Source organism: Carassius auratus, linkage group LG30F, assembly GCF_003368295.1.
Source record: "Carassius auratus strain Wakin linkage group LG30F, ASM336829v1, whole genome shotgun sequence".
In the NCBI taxonomy this organism is placed as follows: Eukaryota; Metazoa; Chordata; class Actinopteri; order Cypriniformes; family Cyprinidae; genus Carassius; species Carassius auratus.
In genome coordinates, this window is record NC_039294.1 from 2162962 (window position 1) to 2180814 (window position 17853).

The window sequence follows — 17853 nt, forward strand, 5'->3', positions numbered from 1 at the left end:
GAAATGGTTATATAAAACTATATATTCTCAAGTGACCAAATTTTCTTAATTGAAAGAGTTTTAGGACGACGGATCACTACCTCAACAGGACTGTCATGATTTCTGGTGGCACCATTTCTGTTGTGGTCTCTTCTTATAGAAGAACTTTGTGAGATTTGTACAAAAATGTGTTTAGCAATAAATGTTCTATTTGTACTGGACATCCTGTTTTATTGCACGAAAAACATTTAATTTTGTGTTTGAGTTGCAAGTCAGACACTAGATGGCAGTCTCAACTGACTTTTTATATTGTAAACGTAAAAACATTTGAGGTACTTTGATGTTATACACATACAAACACACACATCACGTAAACACCGAAAATATTTAGCTTTTATTTTAAAGAGTATCTGGCGTTAACGTACTGCTTATAAAGTTGACTAAAAAAGCATCACAAAAATTGATTATTTATTAAATTATGTAATTTAGTTAAAACTATAATAGGATTGGTTAAATGTTAAAAAGTGTTAAATTACAGAGGAAGACATCACTGTTGCTCAGATGCACCTGCGCGTCCTCTTCAAATTCACATAGACCCCCTATGCTTCAGCGCGATTGGCTAGCGCTCCGTGGTGGGCGGGGTTTAGTGTCGGTATAACGCGTGTGATTGGGTAGTTGACCTGCCCATCAGATCAAAGGCACGCACCTGACACTTCCTGCCCATGAATGTTTCTCTTGTTTTGACAGTGTGATGATGTCTGTGTATCTCTGCCATGTTTGTGTTCATCTCGCGCAAATGTCTTTGCATTTATAAACATAGAACACAGCTCTGACGCTCTGGAATAATAACCTGACGTGCTGAATTGGATTATATGCGCAGTTGAGCTCGTTTAACGGATGACTGGAGGCAAAACGTGATTGTTTCTTCTCATTGATCCAGGATCACACAGTGCGCAGATATAAGGTAGGCGAACCAGATTTGATTTGATTGATTTTATGGATTAGTCGAAGGAGTATTGATTAGGAACAGTCTGTGCACGTCATTCATTAAGAAGGGTTAGTAAAGGTGAAAGGTCACAGCCCTGTGCGCGTGACCGTGATACATGTTGCGCGTGTGATCAGACAGCAACAGCTCGCTTATTTAAATATATTTTTTACATGCTTTTATAAGAATTTTGTTTATTACTTTCTATAATTATAATACTAATATATATGTATGTGTATATATATATATATATATGTGTAGTACTAACATTATTTAAAATAAAAATATTTATGTATTTATATGAAATGTAGTAAAAATATAATACAATTTCTAAAGTAATGTCATTAAAATAAATTTCTATATTTTTATAGGAAATATATCTAGTTACTTTAAATTTATAATGAATTACTGTTCTTATATCATTTCATAGTTTACATATTTTTTTCTTATTAGATTTATTATATTATACCAAACACTTCTGATATTGTGCTGTGGGAGCACAAAAACAGTCCTAAGTAGCACAGGTATATTTATAGCAATGGTCAAAAATACATAGTCAAAATTATTGATTTTTCTTTTATGTCTGAAAAATCTAGTGACGATCATGATTCATGAAGATATTTTATAAATTTCCCACCGTAAATATATCAGAACTTAATTTTTGATTAATAATATGCATTGCAAAGTTGAAATTCATTCGGACAACTTTAAAGGTGATTTTCTCAATATTTTGATTGTGGTTTATTTTTATTTATTTATTTTTTGCACCCTCTGATTCCAGATTTTTAAATAGTTGTGCCTCATCCAAATATTGTCCTATCATAAGAAACCATACATCAATGGAAAGCTTATTTATACAGCTCAATCTCCTTTTATTATTAATAGTTGATGCAGATGCCATATAAACAGCACATCTCTGGTTGGTCTGTTCAAGTGTTCCATTGTAAAAAAAAATTAGGCCATTTCAGTATCAAAGCATCTTTTTGTTGTTGAGAAAGCCATTGTTTCCTCAGATGCTGATGTCTGTTATACTTGCTCCTGCGATGCAGGCGATGTGAGATGTGTGTAATTGACCAGGATGAAACTTGGAGAAAGTGAGGGGAAGTTCAGAAGCCCTGCTCAGTCCAGGTGCTCATTCCTGATGGCAGAGAGCCAGAGCATTCCTCAGCTCAGGAGCCGGTGTAGTATTCGTGTGTTGTGGCGTCTGCTAATGTGGCTTTAGTTGACCGGGACACCCGTGAATAGCCTTGTCCTGAGCAGATGTCATGAATCTGAGTGTTTCATCTAGAAAGATTCAGAGTAGTAGCTACACCTACAAAGGCAGATTGTGTCATTATTTACAAACTCTCACGTCGGCTCATAACCTGTTCTTCCATTGAACGCAAACAAAGATATTTTTCAGAAGTACTTTCATAACTGAAACTAAGCTACAAAAAACACCATAAAAGTCATCCAAATAATGTGTGCACTTTTAAGTGTTATCAAAATCATTGTATATATATTGTAAGCAGTATGCGCCTGTTTTTGTGTGTGTGTGTGTGTGTGTGTATGCATGTATATAAAGTACATATGCTTGTGAAAGTGAAACTAGATAAATCAATGGCATTGAATAAACAATAGTGTATTGAAGGAATGAAAAACTGCTGAAAATGTCCTCACCCTCAAGTCCATTCAAGATGTAGATGAGTTTGTTTCTTCATCAGATTTGGAGAAATTTAGAATTTGCATTACACAACAGTTGATGCTCTGCAGTGAATGGGTGCCGTCAGAATGAGAGTCCAAACAGCTGATAAAAACATCACAATAATCCAATATTGCAGCTTTTTGCACCATATACATGCAGTTTTTATCTTCAAAAGATGTGAACTGATGGACTGGCGTGGTGTGGATTATTGTGATGTTTTTAGACCCTCATTCTGACGGCACCCATTCACTGCAGAGCATCAACTGTTGTGTAATGCAATTGCTACATTTCTCCAAATCTGAACTCCTCTACATCTTCTATGGCCTGATGGTGAGTACGATTTCAACAAATGTTCATTTTTGGGTGAACTTTTCCTTGTAAGTGATTTTTTTTTTTTTTTACTGTATAATGAAAACCCGCTTGCCCCTGCGTTCCAGCATAAACACAGTTGTTTCTCACTGCTTCAGGAAGGAAGAGTACATGCTCATGTGTGTGCAGTTATGTCAGTCTGTAGAGTTGCAGTCGAGCAGTGGGGGGTAGATGAGGGCGTCCCGGACCCCTGCAGCTGTCTGAACGTCTGACATTACACCAGCATTGATCAGGAAACTTCTGCCAGCTGCCCATGTTCACAAGACTGTATTTATATCTCTCACACACGCTCCTCACGTTGCACCCACTGTCATTTACTGAACTTTAACATCTGCATTCACTCCAGTGAGCGTCATTGACAGATATACTTTAAGGCCTGCTTGTTGTTTGCTTGTGCTGAACTTGCATGGTTTTTAATAGTGCATATCCCAAAAAATGATGGTAATGTTATTGTACATGTCTTTTATCCATGTTGTGTTTACTCCGCCATTCATAAGTATGACAGCAAGATATCAAAGGGGTCATTAAGATATTTTATATACGTTTTATGTAATATGCATCACTTTATTATTCCACAGTGATGCAGTTAATTGATCCAAAGTGACAGTAAAGACATTTATAATGCATAAAATATTTCTATTTCAAATAAATGCTGTTCTTTTGAAACATAAAATGCATGACAAAACTATGAAGCTGTTTTCAACATTGATAATAATCAGAAATGTTTCTTGAGCAGCAAATCAGTATATTAGGAAATGATTTCTGAAGATCATGTGACACTGGAGTATTGATGCTAATAATACAGCTTTAATATTTATTATAAATTGTTATAACATTAGAGATTTTACTGCACTTTTAATGGAATAAATGCAGCCTCTGTGAACATAAGAGACTATTTTATTTAAAATCTTACAGACCCCATAATGTATGACCCCAAACACACTGTAAACAAGAGTTTTGGTCACACTTTATATTAATGTCCAAATCTTGCTTTTAACAAACAGTTTTTGCTTCAATAAACTCCTAATTTGCTGCTTATGGTTATTACGGTAGTTGTTAGGGATGTAGAATATAGTCATGCACAATATGTGCTTTATAAGTACTAATAAACAGCCAATATCTTTATTATTAAAGTTATTAAGTGAGACTTGGTCCCTGTACTAAAGTGTAAGAGATTTATTTTTCACACAAACATGCATTTGAAAGAGTACGAATAATTGAAAGCTGCACTTTTGAGTAAGCGTGCATCAGTAAAACAGCCTGGAACTGAACCAGGAAATGTACGTGTGTTGTTGATCTTTCCAGTTTGTACAGTAAGTCTCTAAAATCCAGTCTGACCATCTTTTGCTTACAGTACATACCACAAACGGTCTACATAAACAGTCATTCAGTGTTATGGCTTTCTCTGATGAGGGTATATGATAGTATTAGCATAACTGTGTTGAAGAATCATGACTCGTTCGTTATTTTAATCGAACAAACTCTGGCCCTTTCAGCGCTGATAATTATATAGTGCCATAATAATAGGCCTAATGTTACATAAGACTCCTCCAGCCTGGATCAGCTTGAGCCCAGAAACTGCCAGCTACACTGTTAACAGATGCTGTCTAATTAATGCTTTTAGAGAAACACAACTCTGACGTGCATGATATGAACAAGGCTTCAGAGATCAGTGATCAAGAGCTGCGTTATCTTACAGCTTCCTGTTGAAGGCGTCGAGTTCTGCTGACATTGAATCAGTGGCGCTCGTTTCACAGAACTTGATTAATTACAGATAATGTACTTGAAGCGCTTGCCTAAAGATCTCTTGTTGCATGTGTACAGGGAGAAATTCGGAGCAGTTGTCATCTTTATACTGTAGATCGATCTCAGTCAGGCAGATCCTAAATGAATGGTGCAAACTCTGTTTTCAAATGTGTTTGGAGTTAAATTTGTTCATGTAGTAATTGGCAGTATTTTGTAAATGTAATAGAAATAAAAAATTATATGTTCCCTCTAAATATTGGCCTTTTAAAAACACTCATCAGCGGAGCAGTAGGTCCAGCTATTTGCAACCTGAATTGATATTTGTCCAAGTTTTTTTTTTTTTTTACTCTTTGGCCTGCTGTGCTGCTATTTTTAGGTGTTGAGCCGTCAGTTCAAAGGCGAGCTCGTACAGATGAAGTTCTCGCCCTCAGAGCCACACAGCATTAAAAATGCACAAAATATGTTGTCAAAGTGTGTGAAATATTCGATTCTGACCCAATTATTTCTTTCCATGTCTGGATTTGTGAAGCAGCGAGCATGTGTGAGACATTTGAGATGTGAGCACCTGCTCCGTTCCATTCTGGTGATAATAGCAGCCCTGTTGCTGCCTGACATAAATGTGACTGTTTTATCACGCTACGAGTTATTTTATCTTTGCAATACAGTTATTTGTTGTTATTATTATCATTATTTTTATTTTGTGGAATTGAAAAGCAAAGAAAAAAGATTTGCAATAACACACTTTGCAAATACAAATGAAAAGTGAAAATATGTATGTGGAATTTGACAGGAACAAAAAACTCTGTGTTTGTTTTATCTACACCAGTTAAAAAATAAGAGCCAAAACCGTAAAACAAAATTTATGTTTATGTATTTACACTAACATTCAAAAGTTTTTGAAAGTCTCTTATGTTCACAAAGGCTGCATTTCTATCGGTTGTTGTCAAAAATACAATACAAACAATAACTATAGCAAATAAAGTAAAACCAGCAATATTGTGAAATATCAACAACTGCTTTCTGCTGTCAGATATTATGTCATTTATTACTATGATGAAAAGCTTTCATTTTCAGCATCATTCCTCCAGTCTTCAGTGTCACATGATCTTCAGAAATTATTCTAATATGCTGATTTGCTGCTCAAGAAACATTTCTGATTATTAGCAGTGTTGAAAACAGAAAAGTGCTGTTTCAGATTTTTGTAGAAACCATCAGGTGTTTACAGTTCTTTGAATAGAAAGCATTTATTTAAAATAAAAAATATTCTTAAGATTCTTACAGTAAGTGTCTTTCCTGTCACTTTTTTTGATTCATTTAATCAATCCTTGCTAAACTTAAGTTTCTTAAAAAAAAAAAAAAAATCTTATTGACCCTAAACTTAAATTCATAGTTCGGACTCTAAAGTCTGATTGTGTGAATACATTTTAAAGCTTTTGAAAACTAGACAAGTTAATTGTCTAGTTTTCTAATAGAAAAACATCAGGCGTTAATTGAATTCCATATTATTGTGGAGTTAAACAATTAAACTTGTCGTTGACTGTAAGAACAGTTCTTCCTCACCATAGCTTGTTTGGAAAATGTCCTGCTCTGTATTTTCATATTAACCCGTCGCTCTCAGAAAAAAAAGGTTAAAAAGCTGTCACTCGGATGATAATTTTTCAAAAGCATCACCTTTGTACCTTATTTAACCCTTTAAGGATGCATTTGATTAATATTAGTAAACGATAGTATTTCTTGACCGCCTGCCCACTGAGTGTCACAGTCACCTCCCTGCTCTCCTGTCTTCCTCTCTTACTCCCCTGACGATGACACTGGATCCATTAGAAACAGCTGCACTGAATCTCAGATCAGATCATCTCTGCGGTGCATCTGAGGACGCGTCCATCAGTGCTCCAGTCATCTGAGAAGCTCTGGGAAGTTCTCTTCTTCTTTTATCTGCACGGCTTCACAGCTGGGCCTTCGTTTTGGAAGAGGTTATGATGAGCACAGTGCTTATCCTTACCATCTGATGCTGACATACAGCATGCATTCTTAGTATTATTTATATACAATTAAAATATTTTGAACTAGTTTATTTACAGATATTGAATTGTTTTAATTATGTGTTTTTTGTATTTTTTTTCTATATTTTTTTTTATTTAGCTTAATTTTTATTTCAGTTAATAACATCACTTTTTTTTATTTTAGCACTTTCCATTTTAGTAATTTTAGCACTTAAATTTATTTCAGTTAGTAGTTTTAATTTTAGTTTTAGTAATTTTATTAAACATTTATTTTCAGTTAGCATTTCTAATATTTATTTATTTTTAACTTTTCTGTTTTAGGCGTTTTAGCACTTAAATTTATTTCAGTTAGTTGCCAAGGCTTTTTTATTTCTGCTTCAGTCATTTTAAAACCTAAACTTATTTATTTCAGTTAGTTGCCAAGGCAAAATTGTATTTTTTATTTATTTTTTGTTCTACTTTAGTATTTGTAGCATTTAAACATATTTATGTAGTTAGTTTCCAAAAAACATTTATAATTTTCATTTTCGGTTTAAGATTTCGGTCTAATATTTGTATTTTACTTTATTGGAGCTAACAAATCATTTTTAATAACTTTTGTAAGTTCACTATGTTTAAAGTAACCCGATTAATCTACAATTCATTTACAGTCAAATTATGCATTTTTATCTTATATATATATTTTGTATAATGACTGCTAAACGTGGGTGTGTGTGTGTGTATGCATGTATGTATGTATGTATGTATGTATATATGTGTGTGTATATAATTTATACTTTTTTTTTTTCATTTGTTATATAACTGATAAGTTGAATAATGTACAGTCAGGCAGTCATTATCACAAATAAAGCACAGCTCTGAAGCAGTATGATTCAGAACAGATTCAGAACAACACATATTCTTTCAGGGAGTCTCGGATAAAACTTTCTCCATGACATCCCGGGTGAAGTATCCCTGCTGCGCTCAGGGTTCGGTTTCCATTCAGAAGCTCACAACCGCAGCCAGCCGGCCCACATTCCAAGTGGTTTGCTGTTGCCATGGTGATGGTCTCCTGCAGCCGAGGATTGTGGGAGGGGTGAGAAAAAAGCACTTTGTTGCCAAGTATGATCCCTGGGATAAAAAATGCACACATCGTTTCTGCTGTAAATATCTCCATTGAGGGTGGATGCCTTCTACTAGTCAAAACGCGTTTTCATCTTATGTGTCATGCCATCATCCATCTGGTTATCAGTGCTCAATCTGCCAGTGTGTACTTGGTTCTGGTAAATGTTTAGGGATTTATTTAGTATTTTTTTCCTCCGGTTCGGTCCAGCTAATATGCATGAGTGTTCTAGAGCTGAACCTGACCTGTGAAGTTAAGAGTTCATTCTCACGGTTGACTAGCGAGAAATACTGCAGATGAGTGCGTGAGTTTCTGCTCTGATCAGACTGAAACTCACATGCGTGACGCAGGAAGTAGATGTAGAGCGGTGATATTAAAGCAACACTGCACTTACAGAAGCTGCCAAGGCAACATTTAGAATTTTCAGTCAAATTTTAGAACGATTAAACGCCAGCTTTGCCCGTTTTCAAATATTTTGTATTGTTAAATTGCTATCTGGGGTTTTTCCTCTGCATTTTTGTAACCCAGTGCATTCAAGTTTTCCTAAGACAATGATACCACAGCCAATTTTTCAAACAAAATCACTTTTTTACTGCATAGACAAGTTTGATTTAAAAGCCCATCTTGTCAGTGGTGAAATACCCTTTCAGTTAATTTTGTAATTAAATGTTATATACCGTTGAGGTCAAAACTTTACAAACACCTTACAGAATCTGCATAATGTTCATGATTTTAACTAAATAAGAGGGGTCGTGCAAAGTGTATGTTATTTTTAGTACTGTCTTGAATTTGGTATTCAAAGATGCATAGTCCACAAGATAAAATAATAGCTGAATTTATTAAAAAAATTACCATGTTCAAAAGTTTATATACGCTCGATTCTTAATACTGTGGTAGGCCTTTTTTTTTTTTTTTTTTTTTTTTTTCTTCTTCTGATAGTTGTTCATGAGCCTCTTTGTTTGTCCTGAACAATTAAACTGGACACCATTTAAAAAAATAAATAAAATAAACCTGCAGTTCCTGCATATTCTTTCCTTTTGTAAACATTTCTTATTTTGTTTAAAAATAAATATTTGTTTCATTTAGTACCATTCTTCAGAGTTTACTTTCCCAGAAGACAAAATTTACCCTGATCCTTAATTTCACTTAGTTTTCATCCCCTGGCTCTTAATTTCATAATACATTTTTATCCTTTTCTTATACTCTATCCACCATCTTAGACTAAACTTTTCACTGTTCTCTTCAGGACATTCTAAGATATCATTATCCATAAAAATATAAGTTTGATGCTGTCCATAGACTTCGATCAAAAATGGTGCTTAAAAGACCAATTAATATTTGGGTTTTCCTGTTTCCAGTTCTCATTAACAAGCTCTGAATAATACAGAAAATGTGCTGTCTCTCTACCTGATGAACTGGTTCTTGTAGAATTACTGTTAGAGTAACTTAAGCCTGTTTCGTGTGATTATAGTTATTTGAATGTGCAGTTTCTTTTAAAGGGATAGTTCACTTTCAAATTAAATTTGGTATGTTTTAGCTAACCTCAAGGACATCCAGGATGTAGGTGTCTTTGTTTCCACAGTATTTCCCATTTAGATATTTTTAGGTCAAACCGTTCTTGTCTGTGACTCATATAATGCAGGTCTATGGTCACCACCTCAAAGAGCATGCACAGAGAAGTCCAAATTAAACAATTCCCCATCGTAAGTACGCATTGATGACCTTAGACACGAAACAAGCTGTTGCATCCTTAGCACACAGTCTTGATTGAGTCTGTATTGGGATCAGTCATGTCTAGAAACATTTCGATATCAAATGAGTCATGAGAGACTTTGTATGCATTATGCATGCTGCACCAACCTTTGGCCAAAACGTCTGTATTGCTTAATGCGTGCTTTAGTGTGTGTGTGTGTGGAGGACCGATCCTGGAGTGAGCTTAATAGCACTTCAGACCGAGCGTATAATTGCAGCACCTCACAGCTGCTTTAATGGACATGACAGAGAGATGAGGGATAATTAAAGAGATCCAGCGTTTATTTGCGCAGCTTGTCAGTTAACATCGGCTCCGTGTAGTAACAGCTACTCTATGTGAAATCACACACCTAATGGACTTTACCGCTGATTAGAGAACCGGCTTTACTGACAGATGCGCATTAATTATCGGACGATATTTATCGCGCACCCCTAGTGTGATTGAAGACAAAGGGGATGACTAATACACAGCGGAGGGAACACGAATATATAAATCTAGCTGTTAACAGAACTCTCTAACACCTGACCAGGATCCTAAATTAAGTAACCTGTGTGTGTGTTTTAACCTTGCTTGAAACTGAACACTGAATATGTGTCATTGATGTGCATGTTTCTGCTTGACACAGTAAAGTTGTGAAAGTTCGTTTGTTATTTGCAGTTGAGTTTGAAGAAATCTTTGGACTGGGCAGAAAGTTTTTGCACTGCTGAAAAGCAAGCTTTTTAATTACCAAAACATACACCATCAAAATAAATTTCAAGGTTACTGAAAATTCAAGTCAAAATAACAAAATATACCATACAGTATTTAAAAATGAAGAAAAACAAAATGATTGTAAATGCATGGTGAAAAATATACTATGAGAAGAACACTATCTATTGAAACTGCTACAGCTGTGGAAAGATGCATGGGTATTAATTTGCATTATGTTAACATTATTTAGTTTTTACCTAAAGTAACCTACCCTTTAAAGACGGTAACATTCAAATACAGGCATGTCCTCATTCAAGCATTTTTATACCATCAGCTTGGTCTTTTTTTGTGAGATGTAAACGTATGGAAATAATACTCTGAAGTACAGATACTTGAAAAATGTATAACCACTGGAACGGAGTAATCTTTTAATATTTCTAAAATGTTTGTTGTGTTGGATGTGATATGTAAACGTTGATTCAAATATTGTTTATTTAAATATTTAAATTACCATACTTTCTTAAATGTCAATTTGAAAAGCAGCTGAATAAAATAAGTCTTCGTTAAAATATTAAGTTAAAGTTTATCGGTAAATAACCACAGTTTACAATACCATTTTAAATCTTCATAAAATGAGAAAAATATAGAATATAGTTGTTTAGTTTTTAACCAAAATTTAAAAAAGCAAATAAACTCTTATTCCTGGACTATACTGTACTATACTATATTATGTGACCCTTTACCACAAAACCAGTCTTAAATCGCTGGGGTATATATGTGTAGGTCAAAATTATAGATTTTTCTTTTATGCCAAAAATCATTAGGATATTAAGTAATTATCATGTTCCATGAAGAGACTATGTAATTTCCTATTGTAAATATATCTAAACTTAATTTTTGATTAGTAATATGCATTGCTAAGAACTTCATTTGGACAACTTTAAAGGTGAATATTTGTAATTTTTTTTTGCACCATCAGATTCCAGGTTTTCAAATAGTTAAGTTAAAATAGCCAAATATGGTCAGATCCTAATAATTCATTAATCTATCAAAAGCTTATTTATTCAGCTTTCAGATGATGTATAAATCTCAGTTTCGAAAGATGTACATTTTAAGACTGATTTTGTGGTCCAGGATCACATATTATACTATACTATTTTTTATCACCGTATGCTATAATATGCATACCATGCTATACTACACTGTATATATGCTAAGCTATGCTATGCTATACTATGCTGTGCCTTGCTTGACTTTACTATACTATACTATTGTGTATCACTGTATGATATTCTATGCATACTATACTATACCATGCTACACTGTTAGTGTAGTATAGTATATTACTATATGCTATGCGATACTATGCTGTGCTATACTATACTGTACTTTACTATGCTATTCTATACTATACTTAGGTATATAACCATATGCTATACTACTCATACTATACTATACCATGCTATACTACACTGTACTGTAGTATAGTATACTATACTTTAGAATAGTGTATCACTATATGCTTTGCTATAGTATACTACTATACTATACTATAACATAACTTGGTATATCTCTGTATGCTATACTACGCATACTAAACTATACCATGCTATTCTACACAGTTCTGCTTTACGATACTATACTCCACCACTATACTGTAGTATAGTATATGCTATATGCTAAGCTATACTATGCTATGCTGTGCAGCTTGTCAGTGACCAGCGGCTCTGTGAAAGCCGTGTGAAAGCGCACAGGTGATGGAGATTAACCGCTGATTACAGAACCAGCTTCACTGACAAGATGAGCATTAAATATTGCATGAAATGTATCCCGCAGCCCTAAAACTACACAGTATTATAAGAAATAATTTGCTATGCTACACTATACTACAATAGGTGTTCTGTATTTGCTGAACACTTTGGTTTAAGGATTGAGCAGGTGTTCTTGCTCAATTTAACCCTTCAAGTGAAGTTCATTCTTCAAGCCTGTATTGTGAAAAACAATAATAATCGAGGCTCCCACTCAATTGAAGTGGACCAAGTGAAAGCGGGAGATGAACTAATGTGCGTCTCCTTGGAAACACTTAATAGCTTTCACACCCGCTCTCAGTCCAGGTGGCGTCTCAAGCGGGTGATGACTGCTGCTGGTGATCCGCTGTAATACTGATGTGTGAGCGAGTATTATCACTGACTCATGGGGGATTACAGTGGCTGATATTATCAGAAACGCTTTCAGATTATAATCAGACAGCTCTGGTGTGAGAGAGATGGAGGGGTCTGGGGTGTGGTTTTGAACGGGTTAGAAGTTGCAGCGGAGAGAAATTTGAGCCATCTCCAATTCAGCTGAATGGAGAAGACTTTGTGCTTCACCCTGATTGTGTGCCGCCCAGGGTCACACTGGAAAACTGAGATTATTTAAATCTATACCGTTTTCACTCATATTGTTATGTTTGTGGTTATTTTAAATTAGAAAAAGCATGCAAAAGGACCTCTCAGATTCACACAACACGTGTTAATATTATTGAAATATACAGTAGATAAATATCATTTTCCATGAGTTGAATATTGATGTGAATTGAGTGATTTAACATTTAAATGGATGTTTGAAACAAAGCTCTTACTGTACTGTAGTACAGAGTCATCTGTAGTTGTGCGCTGCCATCTTGTGGTATGACTGAGTGTTATTGTTTGCATCTACTGTATATATTAAGTATATTGTTTCTATTTTTTGTTAGTAGTTTATTTTTAGTATGTTATTTAGTATGCAACTTGAAAGACACATAACAACAATCACTATCAAGACACTTTTTTTTAACAAATTAAAGTTTGGTTTTTAAATCATCAAATTTTTTATTTTTTTTTTTATAATGCTGATCAGTCAACAGATTTGATCATGCGTTAAATACACTATCATTCAAAAATAGTGTTAGAACTAGTGTTTTGTTTTTGAAAAATAAATGATTTTATTCATTAATAAAGATGAATTAAATTGATCAAAAGTAAAAACATAAAAAAATCCTGAAAAGAAAATGCATCATGGTTTCCAAAAAAAATATAAAAGCAGTACAACTGTTCTCAAAATTGATCATAATCAGAAATGTTTCTTATGCAGCAAATAATCATATTAGAATGATTTCTGAAGATCGTGTGACACTGAACACAGGAGGAATAAAGGAATAAATTACAATATACAGTATTCTAATAGAAAACAATGATTTTAAATTAAAAAAAAAAAAATATATATATATATATATATATATATATATATATATATATATATATATATATATATATATATATATAATTTGTCATCCCCAAACTTTTCACTGTTTTGTGGGCTTTCCATTTTATGGATTTTAAAAAGGTATGCTGTGCAGTCAGATCAGTATATTGATAATGAGCCAATAATGTGTGGATTTCACATTGAAAAACTTTCATAAGCAATCATAAGAAACTCATATGACCACTAGAGGTCATCACAGCTCCTCTGAGTGCTTTGACTTCGACAACAGGTCAAATCAGGCCTTAGTCTTATAATGCAAGAGGCCATAATATGCACTTTCATAGTGGTTTATATTTACAATATCAGTCAAGCATTCTTGCAACAGTATTTGATGTATAAGTGGTCATATGTTAATGAGCACCTAAGCATGATTTCTGACAAACATGACAGTTGATTTGCTATAGATTTTCTGGTTGACCAGACTTGTTTTCTTCAGAAAGGATGCAACTGATGCTGCTGGTGATCCTTCACACTCCGATCTGTTTGTTGATGCACGTCGTGTTGTGAAATGTTTGCATACAATTAGTCAGAACATAGCAACAGCTCTGTAGTTCAGATAGTGTTATAGTGTTATACTTGATAAAAAAATCACACCGTTGGAGCGGAGATTAAAAGAAGCTTTCATTTACAGCAACATGGTTTTCATTGTAAATGCAATTTCCCGATTCTTAAACCGAAGTGGGGTTGTATTGCTATTTGCTAATGGATTGACTGTTTCAGATCTCCAGCTGAGTGTGGAGAACTTTCCCAAAACCCATTAAGTGTTTTGATCACTGTGTGCATGATCCGAGAGGATTTCCATTGTAAAAGTCACATTCTTTCCTACTTGCTGTGCTCTTTCCCAGCCTGGGCGGTTCATCGGTCAGTCAGGTATGCTGGGGCTTCCTCTGGCCATCTGGGAAAGAGACCAAACCAAGTCCCTGTGGAGCTCCTTAGACGATTAGCTTCAGTTTTTCTTATGAACACACACACATAAACCACCAGTCAAACGATTGAATCCACTTCATCTGTAACCACAAACTCCTTTGAAGCATCCGAGTCAGATATTCTATGCAATGTATATGCATCTTAATATTTTTAATGTTTCTCTGTCTGTCTTCAGGTATGGAAGATTTGTCATATGTGGGGTCTGGCTGAGGGCCGTCTCTCCACCCCATTGGCTGATTCTCCAGCATGTACCGTAGAAACGGCCTATCAGATGGCACCAGCATTAGCTCCGCCTCCTCTGAGGTAACCGCTCCCCCTTTCTTAACAATTCAAAATCAAATATAATAATATTTTGAAACTAACTGATGAATAAAGATTTACTCATCATTGGGAATAAAATGTACTTATTTCAGCAGTATGACAGGATAGGATTTATTTGTAGTGTTTAGTTATAACTGTATGGTTCTTTAATGACTCGTGTACAAGGTTATTACTGCTAACTAAAACCATAAAAAACAAACAAACACTAACTGAAATAAAGTATTTTTAAAAATTATTTTATTTCAGATAGTTGGCAAAGCAGTGTGTCTCATTTTCATTGTTATTTATGTACTAAAATATCTACAACTAAAATAAAAATGAATAAAAGCGATTAGACATATTCATTTAAAACAAAAAATCAATAACTTATAAAAATGACAAACACAGCAAAAATTACAAAAAAATGTAATATTAAAATACACTAGTAGCTCGCTGCTTATGTACACAGGATTTTTTAGCACATACAATGAATTAAAAAAACCCTTCACTTGCTAAAATAATTGAACACAAATAAGTGTTGATGTACACAAAATTGCATCATTAACATACATTGCATCACACAGTAGATGATCTTGGGAGTCAGGAGAAGGATTTTACACTCTGAGCTTTAACAATGGCTCAAGCACCTGTAACCCTGGTAGGCAAAACATTTCTATATTTTATACATCTGTTAATAATATAATCTATTACAATCTGTCTCTAACACTAGTGTTCTCTGTTCTTTTTCTATTGTATCTACTTGTTTTCTATTTTCTTTAATATTAAAAAATAACACACTGATATGAATACTGTGTTAGACTAACTGGGACTTATATATCATTGCTCTTTTGTTGGTTTGATTGCTTCTATTGTCCTCATTTGTAAGTCACTTTGGATAAAATCATCCACTAAATTTCTAAATGTAAATATAAATAATGTACAATACTTAATTTTTAAAAACATAACAATACCAGCCTTTTGGTTGCTCGTGAGACGTTTCTATTTACAATATGTGTTGAGCATTGTAGCCAATCTCAAACATGTTTGTGAAGCACCTCAATGCAATGGCCAGAGGCTTTTAAGTCATAACCGCTAAATAAATTTGTTTAGGAAGACCTCAGTATAGCGAAGTAGCTATAAAAGTGCAAAGATTACATTGTGCTTTTTTTTTTTTTTTTTTTTTTTTTTTGCCACGTTGAAAAAAAGCGTTCATTTTGATTTTGCTGGGATGAGGAAGAGTCAGCTTTAAGGACTCACGGAAACCGCTTAATATCAAGAATATGATATTTATTAACAGACTGAACAGGAACAACTTTTTATCTTAACATCAGCTCACACACCCAATCGACATTCCTTTTGGGGGGGGGCACTGTAGCTTCCTTATTTAACGCTTTTTTTTTTAATACACTACAAATATATGTGGGATTATTAGCAGAAATCATACCATGTGTCATACTCGCGGGGACAGTATGCTTGGAAATAAAATTTCATATCTTCCATTGCATTCACTATTTGTAGTGCGGCATCCACCCAAAAGCAATAAGATTCATGCTTTTGATAGACCTACCTTTAATGTCTCCGCTTTCAAAATCTTTTTTATAGCGAAACACTAATAATGTGTCTTACAAAGTTTTTTTCAAGTTCTTTAATGATCAGATCGCTGTATTTATGTGAAACATTTCATTAAATTAAACTGTTTTCTTTGTGAAAATTCCAAATATGTGAACATTTAGGGTTAGGTTTATTCTCTAATTATTTCGACTTTATTCTCATAACATTTCGACTTTATTCTCGTAGTATTACGACTTTATTCTCAAAACATTTTGACTTTATTCTTGTAGTATTACGACTTTATTCTCTAAACATTTTGACTTTATTCTTGTAGTATTATGACTTTATTCTCCAAACATTTTGACTTTATTCTCGTGGTATTACGACTTTATTCTCGAAACATTTAGACTTTATTCTTGTAGTATTACGACTTTATTCTCTAAACATTTTGACTTTATTCTTGTAGTATTACGACTTTATTCTCTAAACATTTTGACTTTATTCTTGTAGTATTACGACTTTATTCTCAAAACATTTTGACTTTATTCTTGTAGTATTATGACTTTATTCTCCAAACATTTTGACTTTATTCTCGTGGTATTACGACTTTATTCTCGAAACATTTAGACTTTATTCTCGTCGTATTACGACTTTATTCTCTAAACATTTTGACTTTATTCTTGTAGTATTACGACTTTATTCTCTAAACATTTTGACTTTATTCTCGTAGTATTACGACTTTATTCTCGAAACATTTAGACTTTATTCTCGTAGTATTACGACTTTATTCTCTAAACATTTTGACTTTATTCTCTAAACATTTTGACTTTATTCTTGTAGTATTACGACTTTATTCTCTAAACATTTAGACTTTATTCTCGTAGTATTACGACTTTATTCTCCAAACATTTTGACTTTATTCTTGTAGTATTACGACTTTATTCTCAAAACATTTAGACTTTATTCTCGTAGTATTACGACTTTATTCTCTAAACATTTTGACTTTATTCTCTAAACATTTTGACTTTATTCTTGTAGTATTACGACTTTATTCTCTAAACATTTTGACTTTATTCTCGTAGTATTACGACTTTATTCTCTAAACATTTTGACTTTATTCTCTAAACATTTTGACTTTATTCTCTAAACATTTTGACTTTATTCTTGTAGTATTACGACTTTATTCTCTAAACATTTTGACTTTATTCTCGTAGTATTACGACTTTATTCTCTAAACATTTTGACTTTATTCTCTAAACATTTAGACTTTATTCTTGTAGTATTACGACTTTATTCTCGAAACATTTAGACTTTATTCTCGTCGTATTACGACTTTATTCTCTAAACATTTTGACTTTATTCTTGTAGTATTACGACTTTATTCTCAAAACATTTTGACTTTATTCTTGTAGTATTACGACTTTATTCTCGAAACATTTAGACTTTATTCTCGTCGTATTACGACTTTATTCTCTAAACATT

General features: G+C 33.6%; 1 protein-coding gene across 4 annotated transcripts in view; it reads left to right on the forward strand.

Annotated features, from left to right (window-relative positions):
* Window positions 1–676: 676 nt before the first annotated feature.
* Window positions 677–17853, forward strand: part of LOC113068017 (ras-specific guanine nucleotide-releasing factor RalGPS1) — a 125593-nt gene continuing 108416 nt past the window's right edge. For 2 of the 4 annotated variants that reach the window (XM_026240569.1, XM_026240572.1), the window contains exons 1-2: window positions 677–943; window positions 14696–14823. In XM_026240569.1, coding sequence (XP_026096354.1) covers window positions 14767–14823 — 57 coding nt within the window. In that variant the 5' untranslated portion in view covers window positions 677–943; window positions 14696–14766. Of the gene's footprint in view, window positions 944–14693; window positions 14824–15404; window positions 15479–17853 lie in introns of those variants that run through there. The other 2 variants (XM_026240570.1, XM_026240571.1) reach the window with 2 other exon arrangements.